The sequence below is a fragment of the Muntiacus reevesi genome, chromosome 1 (assembly GCF_963930625.1).
Source record: "Muntiacus reevesi chromosome 1, mMunRee1.1, whole genome shotgun sequence".
Lineage (NCBI taxonomy): Eukaryota > Metazoa > Chordata > Mammalia > Artiodactyla > Cervidae > Muntiacus > Muntiacus reevesi.
In genome coordinates, this window is record NC_089249.1 from 60,595,462 (window position 1) to 60,618,040 (window position 22,579).

Here is a 22,579-nt window from a genome sequence, read left to right on the forward strand (position 1 = left end):
CTCACAGCTTCACTGAGTCAGGCAAGCCCTTCGCCAAGATAAGGCTGTGGTCAGCTTTGGCCACCTGATGCCAAGAGCTGTTGTTGTTCAGTCGCTCAGCTGTGTCCAACTCTTTGCGACCCCATGGGCTGCAGCACGCCAGGCTCCCCTGTCCTTCACCATCTCCCGGAGCTTGCTCAAACTCATGTCCATCGAGTCAGCGATGCCATCCAGCCGTCTCATCCTCTGTCGTCCCCTCTCCTCCTGCCTTCCACAGTGTCAGGGGCTTTTCCAGTGAGTCAGTTCTTCCCATCACGTGGCCAAAGTACTGGAGCTTCAGCTCCAGCATCAGTCCTTCCAATGAATGTTCAGGACTGATTTCCTTTAGAATGGACTGGTCGGATCTCCTTGCCGTCCAAGGGACTCTCAAGAGCCTTCTTCAACACCACTCTTTGGAATAGACCCTGATGCTGGGAAAGACTGAGGGCAGGAGGAGAAGAGGGCAGCAGAGGATGAAATGGTTGGATGGCATCACTGACTCGATGGCCATGAATTTGAGCAAAGTCTGGGAGACAGTGAAGGACAAGGGAGGCTGGTGTGCTGCCGTCCATGGGGTCACAAAGAGTTGGACACAGCTGAGCGACTAAACAACAACAAAGTCAGGTCGGCTCATTAGTTACCCGGGAAACCCGCTGAGGGGCAGGCCCCTCACTGCCCCTTTGATAAGAACAGTCACTGGCCGGAGCCTGGGGCGGTACGTAGGAAGGAAGGTCGGCCCACAGCACCAGGTGTGGCTGAAGCAGGCACCGGTCAGGTAGGGGCGGACAGAGAGGAGAGTGGCCACCTTGACTGGCCTGACTGCACAGCATCTCCATCTCTACATGTGGAGAGAGGGGATGGGAATATTTTCCCAAGATTGCGGCTTGTCAATTTATTTTTTAACGTCTTCTGCTGAGCAGAGAATTTTGAGGACTTCTAATTTATTATTTTTGTGGTAATGATTTTCTGTGTCCTAACTAAAACTCCTTTTCCTACTCCTAGCATGCCAGGATATTCTCCTGTGTTTTTCTTCTAGAAAGTATAATTAAAAAAAGTTTTTTTGGGACACTGTAATTTTAGCTTTTACTTTTAGGTCTGTCTTCGAGCTTGACTTAATTTTTCTGTATGGTGTGAGGAAGGCATCATGGCTCATTTTTTAAACATAGATTTCATAGTTAATAACAGCTCCATTTCTTAAGAACAGTTTTGTTTTGTTCCCAGAACACACTGCTTTGGCACCTTCTCTGAACATCAAATGACTGTTTAAGTGTAGGTCCGTTTTCGGACACTCGATCATGTTTCATTGATCTGGTAATGGAGTGTTAATGCCAGTGCATCTGACTTAACCTCTGTGGCTTTTCTTGGAGTTGGTAGCGTAAGTCCTCCTAGTGTGTTCTTTTTAAAAAAAAATTATCTTGAGTATTTTCAGTTCTTTGAAATTTTATGGAAAGTTTGTCATTAGCCATTTCCTACCCCAAAAAGCCTTGGAAAAAGTCTTAGGGCCTCGGATTTTCGAATGGGATTATATTTTGAATCTCTGTGTTAGTTTTCCCAGAATTAACAGTATTAGCAATGTTGATTTATTCTAGTCCATAAGCATGGCATATTTTAAAATTTATCTAAATGTGTTTTAACTTATCCTCATAAACATTTTGTACTTTTCAGTGTATGGCCTTTTCTAGTTTTTCTTAAATTTATTTCTAGGTAGTTTTTCTTTTTTAATAGTCCTTTAAATAGTATAGCTTTCTTTGTAAATTTCTTAAAATTTTTACTGACGGTTCATACAAATACAGTTGCGTTTTGTAAACTGACAGGTTTCCGGTTCCTGTTGTGTAGCAGTTCCTCCGAAGCTTGCTGACTGGAGCGTGTGTTTCGTCCCACTCGCGGAGTCTGTGGGTCAGGTTGCGGTCAGCGTGCACCCCGACCTGCTGTCCGCACCTCGCCGCCTGGCGCCCCGTGGGGTGGCTCGCAGGCTGGCCCAGGCTGTTGCCCGGGGCCTGGAATCAGCTGCAGCCTCACTCTTTCACGTGTGGTGCCCAGGCCAGGGTGACCCCGGGACTGCGACTGTAGCTGAGCTGCCCACCTGTGGCCTCCCTGCGTGGCTTAACATCCTCACGGCACGGTGGCCTTGGGAAAGTCAAACTTCTGACGTGATGGTTCAAGGCTCCCAGTTAAGACTTCCAGAAAGCAAGGTGTAAGTTGCACAAGCCTACCCAGATTCAAAGAGAGGGAAATTGGACTTCATCTCTTGATGCAGGAGTGGCCTGATCACATCATAAAAGAGCATTTGGGATGAGAGATACTGTTGTGGCCACTTTCGGAAAATGTAACATACTGCACCTTGCTTCTGGTGATCTTGCTAAATTTACTTGTTAGTTCCAGGAGCTTTTTGGTGGATGCCTTTAGGATTTTTTAAGGGCACAGGGTGTCACCTGCAGATAAACAGAATTTTACTTCTTTCTATTAATATGTGTGGCTTTTATTTTCTCTTCTTGCCTTATTGCACTGTCAAGGGCCTCAAGTACAATGTTGAACAGAAGTGATGAGAGCAGACACTTTTAGATACATATATATGTAGGATGATTATGCTTTCTTGGTGAGTCTGTGTGTTTATTGTTATGGAATATTCCTCTTTTTCTGGTATTTCTTCTGTCCTGGGTCCAGTTCATCTGATATTAAAATAGGGATCCCGTCTTCCTTAGGATTGGTATTTACTTGGTTTATCGTTTTCCGTCTCTTTGCTTTTAATCTGTGTTGTCTTATTTGAAGTGCATTTCTTGTGGATAGCTTATAGTTGGATTTTGCTTTCTTGTCCTTTTAATGTGTGTTTAGCTCATGTACATTCATGGAATGATTTATATGGCTGGAGTTTAGGCTGCTATTTTGCTATTTGTTTTCTATTCATTTCACACTGTTTCCTCCCTTTTTCCTACCTTCTTTTGGATGCACCGCATGCTTTATAAGTTGAGGGAGGACTGTTTACAGACGTATTGAGTGGAAAGTGCAGAGTTTGATATACTCTGTTGCCACCTGCACACAGACACACATCGCTCCTGTTGTTCGCGTCTTGCTTTAGTGTGGTGCGTTTGTTATAACTGATGAGCTGCAATCGGTATATTGATATTAACTAACGTCCACGGTTGACATTGGGGTTCCCTCTTTGTGCTGTACATTCTGTGGGTTTGGCCAAATGTATAAGGACTTAAGGGGCTTCCCTACTGGCTCAGTCCGTAAAGAATCCGCCTGTAATGCAGGACACCGCCTGCAATGCAGGAGACCTGAGTTCAATCGCTGGGTCGGGAGGATCCCCTGGAGAAGGAAATGGCAACCCACTCCAGCGTTCTTGTTTGGACAGTCCCATGGACTGAGGAGCCTGGCGGGCTACAGCCCCTGGGGTCGCAAGGAGTTGGACATGACTTAGTGGCTAAACCACCACCACCAGGACACACCTCCACCATTACGGTATCGTCCAGAGTAGATCACTGCTCTGAAGACCCCCTTCCCTCCCCTGTTCGTCCTTCCCGCTCCCGGAACCCTTGACCGCCAGGGGTCTTCTCGGCATCTCCACGGCTTTGCCGCTTCTGGAATGTCGTCTCCTTGGAGCTGCCCTGTTCCGGGTCCCTTTCCCTCGGGGGGCCTCTCTTGCTACTGTCTGTTTTCACTTTGGCTTGTTGGCGGCCTCTCCTCTCCCCGCCCTTCCATTAGTGGATGCTTCTCACAGCTCGGGCCTATAACTGACCGGGACTCCCGTCAGATGCTGTTGCGCCAGCTACCAGTGCTGGCCGGCCTGTGTCCCAACCCAGCCGTTCAGCTTGTCCCCGTTTTCTGAGCAGTTAGCAGGGGAGCACCACGCTGCTCTGCCAGGGCCGGGGGGCCTTCCGCCCTCTCCCCGTCCCGTGACCGATGGCCCCCGGGAACCTGTGGAACGGGTGGGCAGAAGGGCTCACACTTTGTGTGGACGCCCCCAGTGCCGTGTGAAGGAGCCTGCCTGTCTCCATGTAACAGATGAGGAAATGGAAGATCAAAGAAATTAGGCTTACTGGTGGGAAGAGTTGGCCTGATAAATTTTTGCAGCGCCCTCCTGCCTGAGAAGGGCTTCCGTGGTAGCTCAGTTGGTAAAGAATCTGCCTGCAGTGTAGGAGAGCCAGGTTCGATCCCTGGGTCGGGAAGATCGCCTGGAGAAGGGAATGGCGACCCACTCCAGTATCCTTGCCTGGGAAGCCCCATGGACAGGAGAGCCTGGTGGGCTGAAGTTCATGGGGCGGCGAAGAGTTGGGCACGACTGAGCGACTCCCCCTTCCACCGTCTTTCCCCCGAGCAGCATGCCGCGGGGCTCTGTCCTCCTCCTCCCCTCTCCCCAGAGACCGTGATGAGGACATGGAGCGTGTGTGTGTGACCACTGCCTCTCAGCGTGGAGGGACAGCAGATGCGATGGAGGACGTGCTCAGGGTTCAGAGTGAGTCCCACTGCCCGCAGTGCCAGCCAGACACGTGAAATGAGCAAACTAATGGCAGTAAGTCACAAAACCAGCCAGTGCAGCTTGCTGAACGCACGCGGTCTGGACAGTCTGGGTTGACTGCGTCTCCAGCAGGGCGCTTTCATCTTCACTGGGCCCAGGGTCTTCGGGCAGGTGACCGACGCCTCGCGTCCTCTCTGGCCTCCTCTGTTAGGCTCTCCTCGGCAGCCAGAGTCACCTTTTCCAAGTGCAGAGCTCGTGACTGCGGTGGCTCTCCTTTCTGTGCCGTTCGCGTCATCCGGTAGCTTTGCTGGGGTCTCACCCTTGGCTCCCCCACATGGCCTTCCTGCCTTGGGGTGATGATCTCCCTTCAAGCGCAGCTTCCTCGGGGCCCCTCCCGCCACCCTGGCCTTTGCTCCCCGCCTGGCGTGAGCCCGCGTCCCCGCGGCTGCTGGGGCTGCCTGCTCTCTGCATCTCTCCGGCCTCCCGTTCTGTGTGTCCCCGGGTCAGGCCCCTGTTCTGTGCTCTGACCTCAGGGCTCCCCGGGTCGTGGTGAGCCCCCATGTGCGTCTGCGTGGCCTGCATGATGAACGTTTGCTTGACGACCAGACCATCATCTCTGAACACAAGTCCCGTCTTTGTTTTCCTGCCCGACTGTGTTGGGGACCCAGGACCGCCCCCAGGTTCTGGGACTCCAGCACAACGGCTGCGACTCCTCCCAGTGCACGTGTGTGGGGTGCACGGGCCAAGGAAAAAGGCTCAGACGGACCCCGGCTGCACTGCCAGGAGTCCTGCCCCTGTGGAGTCGCTGGAGATGCTTAACTCCCGAGCCACGAGTTGGCTGGGTCTCCTGGGAGCTTGTGAGAAAGGCCACACCCGGGACATCCCTGGAGGTCCCTTCCAGGGCAGGGTACATGGGTCGATCTCTGGTTGGGGAAGCAAGACCTCACGTGTCCTGGGGCGACCAAGCCCGTGTGCTGCAAGACCCAGCCAACAAGAAACGCCAAGCCTGGGGCCTGTACTGGGAGCTGTTGCCATAGGCACCTCTGCTGGCATGGACCAGCAGGAAAGCAGCTTTCAGCATAAGGCACGGTGCTCCGCGGCGGCCACTGAGCCGTTCTCACTGGTTCAGGGGAGGTGGGGGCACCCGCAATCCTGGCCCCAGGCACCCCCCGGGGCAGTGCCGACCTTGCACACGGGCCAGTCTCAGGACAGCAGCCTCAGGCCTACTTCTCATGCAAGAGGCCCTCGGGCGGGGGGTACCGCACCCAGGGAGGCGCCCCCGTCCACCCTGCACTGGTCTTGAATGGATTGATGCCTTCACTGCGCTCACTGGATCACAGGGGGCCCAAAACAGGGCCTGGTGTCGCGAGGTGTTCATCTGAACAGGTCCAGGGTGCGTGAGAGGGGCAGGTTTGGTTTCAGCCTCAGAAGGTTGCTTTCCCGCAGAGACTGGCCGGGAAGGGCTGTGGGGTGCGCTGAGGGCCCGTGTCTCTGGTCGGGCACAGCCCCTTGTCACAGTGGGGAGGGGTCTCGGTCCTCCCGCTCATCTGACACGAGTGAACCTGCCCGCCCTTGTCCGAGACGCTCCTTCAGAAGGATTTAGTCCGCCTTTCCTCTGAAGAGCCCAGAAATGCTGTTGGTTATGGCCGAAGTGTGAGGCGAGCCCGGTGTTCATGCTTTGAGTTTTTTTCCTGCTGATACGGACTTTACCTTCTGTAAAATCACTTCCCAGAAGGTCGTTGTATTTCTTCAGACCGAGCTTCCCTCCCTCCGAGCAATAAGTTTTCTATATTCTTCTATCATTCTTTAAAGACCCAGAATCAAATCTCAGCTTGCAGAGGTGTGCCTGTTTGCTTTTCATGGAGTGTTATCATATTATTACTGTGACTCTTTGTATAAATACACAGTATTCCCACTTGCTTCCTATTTTGCCTGCAGATACTTCCTGTTTCTTAGCAGATAGATTCTGTGCCGTGTATGTGTGTGTGCGGGCCGGGCGGGGGTGTGGACGGGATGCTGGGGTCGGTGCCCCCTCCATCAGCCGGAAGAACTCGGGGTCTCGTCAGAGGCTGCAGGAGCCTGCTGGGCACCTTCGGGGCCAGGTGCCACTCCTGGGAGGCTGCTGCGGGCGCCTCACGCCTTCCGGCTCAGCCTCCGGCTCTGGAGCGTCCTTGGTGTGTCCTTCGGAGGCTTCCCGGCTGCCGAGGGGCACGGTCCTCAGCTTGGACCCCTCAGCTGACCCCCCTATGCCCGACCTGCGGCGGGTCTTCTCTGCCCCGCGCCCACCCCCTGCCTAAGCCCAGACACCGAGGCCTCATCTGTCAGTCTTCTCAGGACCTTTCATGATGCAGGCTTTTTTTTTGAAGACTCTCAGGTGTTATTCTTTTCTTACTGTTTGGGTTTTCAAGAGAACTTATCTCCCCTCCCTGGATTTTGAACAAATTGAGAAATACAATAGTGACAGATGGAGACCGAAGAATAATTTTTATTTCTTCTGAATGAGAAGCTTGAAGTCGTACCTTAATGTGAGAGCCAAATAAACTGGTGGACTGAATCTGGGGGTCATCCAGGCTGACCCTCCGTGTCGGAGCCGGCCCTGGGCCCGGGCAGGCTCCCTGCCTGCGGCAGAGCTGTGCTGGGGAGCAATCTCCCCAGGGGAGCGGCCGGTTCCAAGAGCTGGGCGGAGGGCTGGGCCTGCTGGCGGTCTCGACTCTGGGAGTCGTGGGTGGTCAGTCGCCTTCTTGGAGCCAGTGTTTCTGGGATGGAGAATGGGCAGGGGAGGTGCCGGCCGGACCCCCTCCGCCTGGAAGCCGAGCCCGGGTTTGAGGGCTGCTGGCCCCAGCTCCTGCAGCTGGCTCTCTGCATAGCCGTGAGGTTCCCACTCAGCCAGGGACACGGTGCCCCGTGGAGCCCGCCGCCTCTAGGGACAGGCCAGCTCCCAGCGGAACCCCTGCTCCTCTGAGTATCCTCCTGCGTCCGCGGGCAGGGGGCGTCTGAGCCTGGTCCCGATGGTTTTGGAGCTCGTTGGACCTGAACAGTAGTGCAGTAATCTGCAAGGCCTCTACCTGAGGCTTCAAAACCGCTCTTAGGTTACTTCTCATCCTTAAATACGTCCAGCCTGACTGCTTCCGCCAGCTCATCGGAAATGCTGCCGTGAGGTGAGATGACAGCGTGGAAACTTCCAGCTACGCAGCATGTCCCGAATTCAAGTGTGAATCTCCTCTGTCACCCAAGTTCCGGAGAGAAATCAGTCTTTAAGGGCTAACCCTGGCAAGTTCAAGTCCAAAACCAGAATTCCTCTGCCCGTGAATGTTTAGCTGCATGACAGCTCAGGCTCCGTGCCACTGCCTGTCTCTGACGGAGGGGCGGCCGGGGGTCTCTCTGGATGCACACAGGCCTTTCGGGACCCAGCGCTCCTGTCCACTCAGGGCCGGTCTGTGACAGCCCTCCCTTCCCCAGACTTCAGTGTAGCGAGACCCACCAGCTTGTCACCCCGTCTACAAAGCACATGCTTCCAGGCCCGTGGGGCAGCCGCCCCGGAGTGTGTCCCCCTGCGTGGAGCCGAGCAGAGCGCACGCGGGGCCTCGGTGCCTCCCGCTGGAGTTGCCCTCGTGGAGACGTGACAGCCTGGGATCCAGGGCCTGTCACTTGAAATCTACGCGGGAGAAACCGCAGCAGGAAGTTAGGTCTGAGTCCACTCATTTTCTGTTTCTGTGGGGAAAAGATCGTGGTTGCCTTGTAGGCATTTTTAGTCTTGTCTCGTAGTGGCTGCGGCTCCTACTCTAGTCAGGAAAGATGTGTGTGTATGTGTGTTTGTTCCTGTATGTGTACACATGCTTGTGTGTGTGCGAGTGTGTGTTTGTGCCCATGTGTGATTACACATGTTTGTGTATGCATGTGTGTGTCCATGTGTGTACACATGCTTGTGTGTGTTCCTGTGTGTGTGTGTGCACGTGCTTGTGTGTTTGCACATGCGTATGAGTGTGTGTGCGTGTGTATGAGTGTGTGCCGATGTGTGTCCACATGCTTGTGTGTGCGCGTGTGCATGTGTATAACTGTGTGCCCGTGTGTGTACACATGCTTGTGTGTGTTCCTCTGTGTGTGTGTGCACGTGCTTGTGTGTGCACGTGTGCATGTGTATGACTGTGTGCCCGTGTGTGTGTACACATGCTTGTGTGTGTTCCTGTGTGTGTGTATGAGTGTGTGCCTGTGTGTGTACACATACTTGTGTGTGTGTGCGCGTGTGCATGTGTATGACTGTGTGCCCGTGTGTGTGCACACATGCTTGTGTGTGTTCCTGTGTGTGTGTGTGCACATGCTTGTGTGTGTTCCTATGTGTGTGTATGAGTGTGTGCCTGTGTGTGTACACATACTTGTGTGTGCGTGTGCATGTGTATGACTGTGTACCCGTGTGTGTACACATACTTGTGTGTGTGTGCGCGTGTGCGTGTGTATGACTGTGTGCCCGTGTGTGTGCACACATGCTTGTGTGTGTTCCTGTGTGTGTGTGTGCACATGCTTGTGTGTGTTCCTATGTGTGTGTATGAGTGTGTGCCTGTGTGTGTACACATACTTGTGTGTGCGTGTGCATGTGTATGACTGTGTACCCGTGTGTGTGCACATACTTGTGTGTGTGTGCGCGTGTGCGTGTGTATGACTGTGTGCCCGTGTGTGTGCACACATGCTTGTGTGTGTTCCTCTGTGTGTGTGCACGTGCTTGTGTGCACACACACATTAAGCCCAGAGAGTGCTGGCAGTGCAGGAGCCCCTGGGTGCCATGTCTGACTGCTCAGCCTCAGACATCACTGCTGCCGTGAAGGTCGTCCTCTCCTCCTGACTGTGTCTCCTAGAGCCCTCCCCCCACCCAGATCCCGGGGCAGGTGGTGTGGGGGTGCTGTTCCCACATCCCCGTCTCCTTCCACCCATGTCTCCCCGAGGATAAGCCATCGTCTCCCAGCACCAGCCCAGCGCACGCCTCCCTGAACCAACAGGACCCACTCACTCATATTCAAGGACCCACAGGCACAGCGCCTTGTGGCTTGAAACCACACGGATTTGTCATTTCACAGTCGTGGAGGTCATGTACAGTAGTCATGTACGGACGTGAGAGTTGGACCATGAAGAAGGCTGAGCACTGAAGAATTGATGGTTTTGAATTATGGTGTTGGAGAAAACTCTTGAGAGTCCCTTGGACAGCAAGGAGATTAAACCAGTCAATCCTAAAGGAAATCAGTCCTGAGTATTCACTGGAAGGACTGATGCTGAAGCTGAAGCTCCAGTGCTTCGGCCACATAATATGAAGAACTGACTCATTGGAAAAGACCCTGATGCTGGGAGGGATTAAGGGCAGGAGGAGAAGGGGACGACAGAGGATGAGATGGTTGGATGGTGTCACGGACTTAATGGACATGAGTTTGAGCAAGCTCTGGGTGATGGTGAAAGACGGAGGAGCCTGGTATGCTGCAGTCCATGGGGTCACAAAGAGTCAGACACCATTTAGCGCTTGAACAACAACAGCAAGTCCTGGAGGTTAGAAGGCGGACCTGCCTCTGGGGCGGGGTGGCCGGGTCAAGGTGTGGATCAAGGTGCGGGCCGGGCCACATCCTTCCTGGGGCTCCAGGGGAGAGCTGCTTCCTGGCCTCTGTCCAGCCTGCTTTGCTGGTCTGCTGGCCCCTCCGTCTGTCCTCCAAGTGGGGACCGGTGTCCTCACTTCTCTGATGCTGACCCTCCTGCCTTCACGTCCGAGGGACCCGGCCACACCGGGCCCACCTGGGTGACCCAGGTGCTTTCCCTGTTCCAGTTGGTTGATTAGCAACCTTCACCACCACCCCCACCCCCACCTTGCTGGGAATCGGGCCCTGGGTATTTGGTGCGGTCACTACCCCGCCTCCCATAATCACCCAGTGCAAGTCTGTCACTGCAGGAGTCGGTGGGCTGAGGCTCCTGAGGGCTGCTCTGTGGGGTGCCCTGGGGCAGGACGTGGTAGGCGCCACCCTCCTCCCCCGCCGACGTGTGTTCTCTGGTCGTGACAGTGGGGGCAGCGGGCCTCCTGTTCCCGAAGCCTTGGCGCCGGCTGGTGACCGTGCCTCCTTGAAGCCTTGGAGCAGTCCCACTGGCGGCGTTGCCATTCTCATTATAGATGATGCCGCTGAAGCCCAGAGAGGTGCTGTTGCTTGCTAATGTCACACAGCATCTAAGGCATCGAGCTGGGCTCTCGTTCCAGGTCTGCCCCCGCCCACTGGCTGCGCTGGTTTTCCTGTCTTAGTTTATGGACTTCTTCACCTGAGTGCCTGAGACTGAAGCCCCCCGGTCCCTCCGCGCTCACACCGTGGCCGTGTCCTCAGCCCTCGGGTGGCAGGCCTGACGCGGGCAGCGCCAGCAGGTCCCTGGTTCCCCTTAGCTCCCCTGCAGTGCCGAGCGCACTCTGCCCTTCTGCTGGCCAGAGCAACTCCCGGCAGACTCTGCCCCTCAGCGAGCTGTCTGTTCCATTTGAATGTAAATCTCTGCCTTTACATGTAGAAATGTCCCAGTAAATACTCCCCAGAGTGGGTGACATGGGGAGGCTTCAGAGTTCACCTCCCGGCTCAGCCTGCACGCGCGTGGTGTGACGCGGCCTCACGCTGTGTGCGTGGGGCACTTTGTAAATTCGTTCTCTTGTCAAACCGTCTGCCTTCATCCCCACTGCCTGTTCCCCTTTGGAAAGCCGGTTTTATCCTCCATGCATGTGATATTCCCTGTTATTTTCCCCTTAGGACAACTATACATTCGCCCAACCTGGTATTCAGATGAAAGTGAAGATGTTGGAAGAGCTCGTGAGCCGCATTGACGGTAAGCCCGCGTCCGGAGCGCCCCTCTTCTTGGGAGGCGGGGGAGAAGGGGGTGGAAGGCTCACCCGCTTATCCTGGGACCCCCCCCCCCACCTCCGCTGCGCCTTCTGCTGGGGCCGCCTGGGCGCTGCTGGGGCCGGAGCCATTCCGTCCCTTTTATGAAGGCGATATAATCAGAGTTCAGCGCCGTCCCTTCACAGGAAGTAATGAGCGCGTCCTCGAAGCAGGCAGCCCTCACTCTTATTAAGGCCGGCGGTTGTCATCATCCAGCGGCAGCCTGGTTGTTTATGGCCGGCCTCTGGCCCAGTGTTCCTGCCTCTGCACGTCATTTTGCTATCAAGGATGCTGGCGTAATTTCTCCATGGAATCCAATTAATTAACGAGTTGGAAAATAACATCTTTAATATTACAGAAAAATCATAGAGTGTGTGCCCGGCCATTTTCGATTATGTTTTCATGTGTAAGTGGGGGCTTTGAAATACTTTCTACCTTCGTCCTTAAAATAATTCCCCCTGTGATATGCTGACTGTCACATTGCAATAGCAGGGTTTAATTAAATGAATGTTGAAAGATGATGCTGGCCCATTCCAAGCGTACCCTCCTGAGCGTTTGTTAAATTAATGAGCAGAGCGTTAACGGAGTGATACCATGCAGAACCGGGTGTGGGCCTGTGACACCAGGCGGTCAGCGGTGCTGTGCCGGGGAGAGGCAGGCTCTGTCACCCCGAGCCCCACGTGACCTCGACGGGTGACTTCACCGAATCTGCAGAGATGTCGCACTCTGCTTCAAGTGGAGACACGCCGCCCGCCGGCGTTCCAGGGCCGCCTTCCAAGGGTGTGGATGTCCCCTTTGTCCTTGCTGTTCCCTCAGCAGCAGACAGCGTATCCATCCCCATCTTCCCAAGAAAGACCCTTTTTTTGGGAAACGATCGAATGACATTATAAAACGGAGTCATACAAATTATCAACTCCATTCTGTCCCTTGATTGAATCTGATTTTCAGCTGCGTCTAATGGTTATTACCTAATTTCCATATTATGAAGTTCTGCACGGTTCTTCCAGTAATACTTTATCTGATTCAGTATATTTAGCGGCTTGGCAGCCACCTATTCACAGCACAGTTTTTTTGCTTATGTAACTGCATTTATGTACATTTGTTCTTGACTTCGCGGGGACATCTTTGTCAGATGCTGTTGGGTTTTTTTCCCTGCCATCAGCTTCACACCTCCCCGCACCGCCCCCCCTCCTCCAGCCTCATTTGGATCTTTGAAGTATGACGTGCAGGAGCCGTGAATTACACTTGGTGGTTCCTCTCCTGTTTCTCCAAGAAGGTGGATTTCGCATTTCTGTGGAGGTTAGAAACATGTGGTCAGTGCTCACTTGTTCCAGGGCCGCAGCTCGGGAAATGCTTGAATCGACTTTCTCTGGTGCTGTGGTTCAGAAGCAGCACGTCAGAGATTGGCTGGGTGATTGTTTAAAAGAGCACCGATCGCAACCGAAGGAATCCCGGCCAGGCCTGGGCTGTTTAGTAAACCCGTGTTTTTTGTTTAGTTTTTATTTTCCCGTGGCTTCTGAGGAGGGCAGTTTCATCCTGCGGTGGTTCTGTTTAAATGATTGGTGCTTCACATCCTGTTCGGTAGCAGGTTAAGCTAGGCAACCTGTCTGTGACTCTTCTTCCAGCCAGACCTGAAAGAACCTCTGTGACGGCCTCCGAAGAAGAATTGCTGGGCCTTTCGGGCAGGAAGTGTCGGCACTGGGAGGGTTTGGGCTCTTTCTCATCAGCAGCCGCTGGGAGGGGCGTCCCAGGCCCCCTTGCTCACTGTTCTGAAGGACGACTCTGTGGGCTTGGACTGTGGGGGGGCAGTGTGGATGGTGGGGGAGCCGCAGAAGGGGCCGGAAGGCCGGGGGAGGGTCGGGGTCACTGTCTCATTTTCTCGCCGCGACGACTGGCTAAAGAATTTGTGGAAAGCACTCTCAGGCAGTTTTCTGGTTTGAGTCATGCTTCACTCTACTCTCTGTTACACCCAAATCTTTAGAAAAAGTCTGCTCCATAGACAGAAAGCTGGCATGACTGAGGAAAGAACGTTTCATCTGTGATGGAGGCCACGTGGAAGGGTGTTGGGCACTGGCCTCAGAGACCGCCTGTCGGGTGGTAGCCGTCTCGAGAGGGGGGCTGGCTAATGAGAAGCACCAGGGGAGTCACCTCTGATCTTTGAGCAGCAGTTTTAGAACTTCCCACAGAAGGAGAGGTGGAGCCTTGAGCCACTTAATTGGGGATATAAGAGGTGAGGGCAGGGGGACCTTCCACTTCTAGTGGCGATGGGCGTAAACTCCAACCACATTTCTCACCCAGGAGACCGCAACAATGGATAAGGTTATTTTTTGAAGCCAACAAACAAGCAAATTTGGTGGGGGGTAGAAGGAAAGAGGGAGAAGGCAATGGCACCCCACTCCAGTATTCTTGCATGGAAAACCCCATGGTTGGAGGAGCCTGGTGGGCTGCAGTCCCTGGGGTCGCTAAGAGTTGGACACGACTGAGCGACTTCACTTTCCCTTTTCACTTTCACGCATTGGAGAAGGAAATGGCAACCCACTCCAGTGTTCTTGCCTGGAGAATCCCAGGGACGGGGGAGCCTGGTGGGCTTCTGTCTGTGGGGTCGCACAGAGTCGGACACGACTGAAGCGACTTAGCAGCAGCAGCAGCAGAAGGAAAGAGAGAAAAAAAACAAAGAAGGTAAAAGGAAAACACATTTCTTAAAAGCATTGAGCTGCTAACAAGGAGACAAAAATTTCCTGGCCGTCTTCTGTGCGAATTCTAGCTTTGTTTCGCTTTCTTTTTTCTGCGTAAAATGATCTACGCACAGTCAAAGCTAAGTAAGTACTCAAGACCTCGTAAGTGAGAACAAACAGGAACAAGAGGTAACAAGGCCAAGTTTCTGTAATTCTCCTAAGCCCAGACTGAAGGCCACTGTTGTCCCGAGGGTACTTGCTTCCAGAAGAAATAATCCCACCGGGGTTTGCAGTTTTGACAGTTTCATGGAGGGAGAGGGTTACACCCTAGCCTGCCCGGGAAGGGGAGTGCAGGAAGTGTCCAGGTGCTCTCTGAGACCCAGAGCCTGACCCTCAGGGTAGAGCTGAAGGGAAACTGCCCCCTTGCAATCTTGCAGGCCAAGCTTATATCACCGGAGAGGACCAGGATTATTTGAACCTTGATTATGGTACTTCTCTCCTGGAGTAGAGTGCTTCAGAGAAGCAAAACAAAATCTTTCCTGAAAGAAGTTACCAGAAAGTTGTTCATCAAATTGTTTCTCTCTCTCTCTCTCCTTTTTTCATGTAAAATGGTCTGCACATAGTCAAAGTTAAATACATGCTCAAAACTTCTTAAGTGAGAACAAATGGAAACAACAGGTAACAAGGTCCACAAGATGTTAAGTTTCTGTAATTCTCAGGCATAGGCCATGAAACTCTTCTCTGTACTGTGTATGCAGAAATATAAAATAGAGAGTCTTGAAAATATTTCCCCAGCTAATGAGGAACTATTATGATTTTACATGAGAGGTGAAAAATATGATAACCAAATTGAAAAGTCAGGGTACAGATTTAACAAATTAGACATGGCTATGGAGAAAGTTAGTGAAATGGAAGATGGGTTGGAAGAAAATAGCCAAAATAAAGCATGGAGCGATAAGAATATGGATAATATAAAAAATAAAGATATTAAGGGTATGGCTAGAGAGCCTCATATTTATTTATTTATTTATTTATTTAGAGTCATAGAGAGGAGAGAGAGAGAGTCAGAATTTGAGGAGATAGTGATTTATTTTCCCGAACTACTGAAATAAGCCAATTCACAGATTGAAGAGCCCACTGAATTTCCAGGAGAATAAAGAGAAAACAATATAAAGACACAATAGTAAAATTTATTCAAAGACTAATTCTTAAAGCAGCTGGAATAGAGGACTGTTTTCTAAGAACGGCTGTGTGAGAACTGACTTCTCAGCAGAAGTCTGAGCAGTATCGGCCACGTGCTGAAAGGACTACAGCTGTCAGCCTGGAGTCTGAAAAGTGGAGCGTTAGGTGCCCAGTCGTGGCCGACTCTTCGCCACCCCACGGACGGTAGCCCACCAGGCCCCTCTGCCTGTGGAATTCTCTAGACAGGAACACTGGAGCGGGTAGGTCTACATCCAGCAAAAAATACTCACATCCAAGAATGAATTTGAAAGTCCAAGAGGTCACCTAAATCTGAATTGTTTTTTCTCACTGCTTCTAAGAAGCTGTGTACTCAGGAAGGACAGCAGGCCAAGTGCGCAGACCTCCCTTCGCTGCTTAACCAGGGACTCCATCCCTGTGGTCTTCAGACCTCCTGGAAGGCGGCAGGTCAGCTCCCCATCCTGTCAGCAGGGAATCAGGTTGTCAGTGCAAAACGTCTGTGGGAAAAAGAGTGTCGGCAGGTTAGGGTAAAAGTCTGCATTGGGTGGAAGCCAGATACCACTGTTTCCGGCCAAATAGACCTAACCCTTACTGTGCCCCTGACCCCCACATATGTGTGTATGGCTTAGTCGTGTCCGCCTCTTTGCACCCCCATGGACTGTAGCCCACCAGGCGGCTTTGTCCATGGGATTGTCCAGGCAAGAATACTGGAGTGGGTTGCCATGCCCTTCTCGAGGGGATCTTCTCAACCCAGGGACTGAACCTGAGTCTCCTGCCTCACAGGCGGATTCTTTACTGTCTGAGCCCCCAGGGAAGCCCATGAATACTGGAGTAGTGGGTAGCCTATCCCTTCTCCAGGGAATCTTTCCGACCCAGGAATCAAACCAGGGTCTCCTGCATTGCAGGTGGATTCTTTACCAGTTGAGCTACCAGGGACGCGCACCTGACCCCCACAGACAGCGAGTAAATCTTAGCCGCTTCCCACCCACAGGGCACATCGTTTGTGGCCTGGTTCAGGCTGGTAGAGGAGCTGCCTTCAGGAGCTGGCCTGGTTCCTGTGATGGAGGGAAAATCTTGGGGGGTTGTTCACAGATTCTTAATGCTTCAAAAGAAAGTGATCCTCAGCTCTCAGCTGCATTTCATTGGCCAAACTGAGTCACGGGCTGCAGTGAAAGTGGAAAGTCGGGAGGACAGGGATGTGCCCACATGCTCTGGGCCCGGCGGGCTTTGTTACCAGGAGAGGGGCACGGTGGAGAGAACGGGGCGGAGGCGGGCGCACGTGCCCTCAACATCTCTGCTGACGTCAGTCTGCTCCCTACTTAGGGAGTGATGCTTGTGTGTGAAATTAACAGTTCACACCAATCATTTAGTAATTTACTGCTTCAATAATAAACATACGTTAACACGCCAGCGAGTTAAATCCTAATAGGATTTTAACATACAAAGCTCTAGAGCTGAATTTTAACTCCATGTTACACCTGGCGTGTTTACACACACTGAAAGTGAAATTCCATATTTTTTGCAGTGTATCTGAGTGACACGCCTTGCGCACTTATTATGTCTGTTACATCTGATGTTAAGCATTGAGGGGCCCCTAGGTTCAGCCCCTGGCCTTGCTTGTGGAGAGGCTGCAGTCAGAACTCTGGCTGGATCCTGGGGCCAGGCCACCCAGCCCCTGGAGAGGGGAGCCCCCACTTTGTATTCTGAGCTCACGCATCTTTTCTGACACGAGATAATGTAAGTGGAATATTTGCCATATCTTTTGATGAAAAAACCATGAGATCCTGTTTCAGTATTAAAAAGAAATATCTGAAGATGGCCTCAGCAGATGTGTAAATCTGGTTATGTCCATGCTGGGGTTTTTCAGAAGACTGAAAATCAGATCTTAGAGAATTGCTTCACAGATGAGCGAGTTGTCCCACGGGGAATGAAATGGGCACAGAGGGGGGTGCCCATGGGGGGTTCCTGGTCGGGGAGCCCGTGGGCACAGTGTCTGTCCTGGGCAGCCTGGGGAGCCGGGGGGAGGAGGCAGGCACTCCCATCCCCAAAGGCCCGTGACTCCTCTGCAGGCCATGGTCTATGGGGCTCTGCTCTCAGCTCTGGAGGGACCGTAAAGCTGAGGCCCCAGTGGGCCCCAGGGGAAAGGACAGACCTTGTCATTAGTGGGCCAGTCTGGACCGGATGGCCAGTGACTGTGGCCCAGAGGGAGTTCTGTCCACGCTGTAAACCATCCCGAGGCTATCTGGGGAGGCTGGGACCACTCTCCAAGCTCTGCTTTCTCTTCCTATAGGAAAAACCGGGGAGGAATCCTACCTAGGCTTAGCGCCGTCAGACTTGGTGTAAAGAGAACACGCCCTTCAATTTGAATTTCAGGTCAATAATGAACCATTTTTGGTGTCTTTGGTGCATTATTTGGCACCCACGAAGCCCAGAGCTGCTTGGGGGCGGGGCTGGGGGCCCGGGCCGGCGTGGGCCCCTCTCCCCTCCCTGGCCCCACACCTTGTGTCGGCCTGTGTGCAGGGCTGGTCTGCCGAAAGGCCGCCCGTCCGCCTGCACTTTGGAGGCTCTCAGCGCACCCACCTGCTCCGAAGCTGCAGGAAGCAGAGGCCGCGGCTGGGTGGGGTGGGGGCAGGTGTGCAGGCCTGTGTGTGGTGGGCAGGCCGCCCGCCCGGGTGCCCCTGTGCCCTGCGGGAGCAGACGCTTGTCCTTCCTGGGAGGCCATGGAAACCCCTTCCTTGGGGGCCGTCGTCCTGGGAGCTAAAGAGCGGTGACAAGCTAGGGGCACGTGAGCTGGTGGGAACCTGAGGGACGGGTCGACCTCGCGCTGCGGGGGGAGGAGGGAAGGGAGGTGCTGAATTTCTGTCCTGCTGACGGGGCTGCCGCTCCATGAGCGGACACGGCGGGCTGCTTAAGGGTCCGAGGAGGAGTGGACCTGGGGCCTGCCTTGGGCTCCTCGGAAATCCTTCTTGCTGAATGTCTCTGGCTCGTCCTGGACCAGCCACCTCTTAGCGCAGGGCGGGATCTGGAGGGTTCAGATTCCTGCTCTGCTGCCTGGCGGTGGGTTTGGGTGGTGTGTATAGTTCCCTGGGAGAGCCGTGCAGGTGAGATGCTTAGAACGGCGCCGGGCACGTCGTGAACTCAGCCAGCTCTGTGCCCGTGTCATGTCGTCATCACTTTAATCTTACCAACTGCAGAGCGGGCAGGTAACGGTGGGCGGGCTCGCCCTCCTTGGTTGGGGGTTGGTCTGGGGAATCTGCTCGGCCTAGCGTGTGAGACCTGGCAGGAAGCCTCCCTTGGTCCAGCCCAGGGTGCCCGTTAGTGCGGCTGATGCTGCCTGGCAGGCCGGGGGCTCCAAGGGGGACGCTGCCCGCCATCATTGTTAGCAATTACACTTTCACCCTTAGGGGGAAAACGTGCCCATGTACACTGATGGAGAATAGTCCTACCGTCTTGTGTTAAAGCCTTAATCTGCGTGAGCATTTTCCCTTTCCCTGTGTTTTTAAATTTAGGTTAAATGCGATTTTAATGAAATTTCTCTGAAAGCTGTCTCAACTACATTGTAAGGTTAAAATTGACTTATTCTTTCAAGATAGAATTCAGTTACAGCTAGTAAACTAGATTCAGCTTTATTACCACCCAAGTGAAAATATTTTTATTACCGCTACAAGGTGAGCCTTCGGAGAGCAGAGGATAAATCAGTTGTCGGAGCGACCCCAGCCCGTGGAATATTCAGTGAGCGGCAGTGAGCAGTGCACGCTTCGCTCCCCTGCTGGCAGCAGTAGGCCCCGGCCTGGCTGACGTGAGCGTGGGGGACGGCGGCCACGTCTCCCTGGCAGTGTGGGCCCTGGGGTCGCAGCGATGGGCACGGACGCTGGGCCCAGGAAGGCATGTGAGCGCCGCCGCGCCTCCGTGCGCTGCTCCCCAGCCGTCTCCCTGTCCCAGGCCGGGGCTTGGTCCCCGTGGCCAGCATCCTGATCGTTCCAGTGGCTCCGTGCTGTGCCTGCCTGGGGCCAGCAGACGCCAGGTGGCCGTGGGCTCTCACTCTCCTAGGAGGCGTCCAGTCGGCTTAACGTGCTGTCAGCCGAAAACCCACATGGCTGTGTGGTTGCATTTTGGGGAAGAGGGATCTATTCAGTCCAGTCCAGTCGCTCAGTCGTGTCTGACTCTTTGTGACTCCATAGACTACAGCAGGCCAAGCCTCCCTGTTCATCACCAACTTCCGGAGTTTACTCAAACTCATGCCCATTGAGTCCATGATGCCATCTATTAGTCAGTCCAAAAAAAAAAAAATAGAGGAAGTTTCCTGTAGTATAAAAAATAATGTATAAACGCCTAGGTTCTAGTTCAGCCTCCATCACTGACAGCTTGTTGCTGCTGCTGCTAATCATCATCATCATCATCATCGTCATCATCATCGTCATGGTAATGGCAGCTGATATCTATTAAGTGCCGACCCCGCCTTCAGTTCTTTCTCTACGGCGTTGCGCTGGTGTTTCACAGCCCCTCCGGGACGCGGCGCGTTCACCTTCTCCGTGACGGGAGCCCTGCCGCTCTGTCCCCCACGGACAGGATGGTCTCCGTGTGGCATCCAGCTCTGGTGCCGGACACGGGAGAGCCCACCCAGCCGTCTCCCGGCCACACGGGGCCCGTGCGTCCTGGCGCAGAGTCGTGCGTGCCCCGCCTCGCCCCACGTTTCCCTGGGGGGCGGCGGGCAGCCTGTGGCTGTGCGGTGGGAAGTACCCACCGCCAGGCCTCCGCCTTCCTCGCGGGCCCCCTGCTGGCACCTTATGCCTTCTGCTGCCTGTGAGGACAGACGGGGACAGCAGGGCGGAGCAGACGTCCCTTCTCCTGGCTCCCTGCAGGGACCCGTGTCCCCATGTCCCGGCCTCCAGCACGGCGCCCAGCATGCCCGCAAGCTTGGTACCGGCCGCTGAATTACCAGGAGGGTGTTTGCTGTGCTTCCGGCTTAGGAGGGCATCCCCGGCGTCTGGGGCCTCATTGCTTCTCTTCGGTTTGAAGACAAAGCTCCCCCTTAACAGGGAGCCTGGTGGGCTTGGGGTTAGAGCGGTTCCGGGTTGGTTATTCTAGTCTCTGGACGTTCATGGCACCATGCGGGTTTCCTTGGAGGCCTGTCTTTTGCTGCAACTCCCCCATCCCCACCCTCTTGCCCATTAGGCCGCAGGATGGGTGGTCAGACGGGTGGGAAAGCTCGTGATCTGAGCCGGGGCACCGTCCGTAGAGGAGACAGAGCAACGCTGTGTGTTCAGGGCGGGCAGCGGTGGTCCCTGGCTGCTGGGAGAGGGCCGACCCTCCCTGAGAAGTGTCCTGCCTCAGCGTGAACCCCCTGCCCCCCCAACCCTCCCACTACAGGCCGAGCGGGGCCTTCCACACTGGGGCCCGAGGCCTCTTGGACTGGCTGGCTCCTCCCGCTCACTGCCCTGGTGCTGCTGTGGAGGCGGCGTGCTGTCTGTGCCAGAGCCTTGACCCCGGGGACCACCACTCAGATGCATTTCCCGGCACCCCCAGGGGCATCAGATACTCACGGAGGGGTGATGCCCGCCTAAGTGCTCGGGAGGACTCGGCTCCGCTGTGTGGGAGGGCCTGGGCCAGCCTGCCGTGAAGGGTCAGTGGCTTAGCATCCCTGTAACCCTGCTCCCTGCCCTCCACCCTGCCTTCTGATCCCTGCCCCCTGCCCTCCGCTCCTGGCCCCGCCTGCCTTGGTTGCAGGAGCTCAGTCCCAGAGGCTCCCTCTGTGGTCCCAGGCCCTCGGGCTCAGGCCTGCTGCCCCTCCCGCTGTCTCCAGGGCCAGGCTGTTGTTGGGGCGAGCCAGGCTGGGCTGCCACCTGGGGACCCGCCTTCCCCAACTCTGTTCCCTCTCCTCCATCCTCTCTGGGCCTCCATGCCTCCCCAGCCCTTTGTGTTTTCCTCCCAATTGAAGCTTGTTTTCAGATGTCCCACCTGAGCCAGTAGAGAGAGATTTATTTTCCTACAATCAGGAGCCATCTCTCCTCCCGTGTTGGGGCTGACTGGGTCCCGGGAGGGCTTTGGGGCCGGCAGGTGGGACCACATTCAACTCCCCGGCAGGACTCGAGGGGCCTTTTAAGGCCCAGAGCCGCGGCATCCTTTGGCTTTGACTGGCGAGGACGTTCTGTCCTGAGCGAGGACATGGAACATTAACAGTTGCTCCGGGAATTCTTCCTTCCAGGCCTGTACTTACACCGGATCGTAAAAGACTCTCCGTTTAGAGGGAGGTCCTCAGACGGCCTGGCCACCAACACCCAGCCCACTTGGCAGCCCCAGGAAGGACGGGGGTGTGCTGTCCCTCGAAGGCCTTGAGGCGGGTGGGTGCTGGTGCTAGAGAGACACGCCCCGGCCTTGGTTCCAGCTCCGCAGGCCACACTGGGACCACCTTTGGCTGCTCAGGTTGGGGGTGTGTTCACTCGGGAAGCGATGATGACCACCCCGGTGGGTGATGAGAGGCGAGTGCCTGAGGTCCCGCTCGGCGATTTAGCTTCTTTGCCCTTTAATGATGACATCTTTGCAATGCTCCACCCGAGACCGACGCTCCAGGTTTATTGCCAAACCGAGACCAGTTAATTAACTTCTAAGTGGAGACTTCCAGATAGAGCGGTAGAACGATTCCCCTCGACCTTAAGAAGAAAGACTCGTCTTGGTTCCGAGTGTGGGCCATCAGCGCCGGTCTCGAGATGATTCCCGAGGCCGTTTTTGTAGGTGGCTATGAGCGGCTGGAGAGAATGAGTGTCTTTACTTCCCTCCCCGTAAAGAACCCGCATCCTTGGGAAGTCAGGACGGGAGCGGCAGCCTCACGGTGGGTGGGTGGGGGCAGAGTCCTCCTGCCCCCCCCAGTAAACCCTCTCGAGAAGGCAGAGGAGGCGCCTGCTGTTTCTGTGGAGGTGGCCCTGGGGTGGATCTAGGCTGTGGTCCTCGTGAGCCCGCCTGCGGGTGGATTCCCCGGCTGGTCCAGCTCCAAGCTCCACCTGCAGTCACGCCCCGTCACCACTCAGGGACAGTGCAGTCCTCCGTGCTGGGAGAACGTTCCAGAAGCTGACCGAGGGTCTGAGCCCTGCCCTCCCGACACTGTAACTGGAGGTCTCTCCTCCCGTCCAGCCAGGCTCTCATCTCCATAAGGGAGCACCCAGGCCAGAGGCCCAGACTCAGACCTGCTCCCCACCCGATGCGGGGCTGGTGAGGTGTTTGCTGCGGGGCGCCATGTGCCTGGGGAGTGGGGTTGTGGCTCCTGGGCCCTGCTCTGCTTCCCTGCCTGCCCGCCCCCCTGGCCCCCTCCCAGCGGGCCCTCTGTCCTCCTGGTGGCCCCTGGGGGTGGT

The 22,579-nt window shown here is 54.8% G+C and overlaps 1 protein-coding gene across 2 annotated transcripts in view; it reads left to right on the forward strand.

Moving 5' to 3' along the window:
- The window catches only part of TBC1D22A (TBC1 domain family member 22A), a 260,473-nt gene that overhangs the window by 172,165 nt on the left and 65,729 nt on the right, over window positions 1-22,579 (forward strand). For both annotated transcript variants that reach the window (XM_065945555.1, XM_065945561.1), the window contains one exon: window positions 11,230-11,305. In XM_065945555.1, coding sequence (XP_065801627.1) covers window positions 11,230-11,305 — 76 coding nt within the window. The remainder of the gene's footprint in view (window positions 1-11,229; window positions 11,306-22,579) is intronic.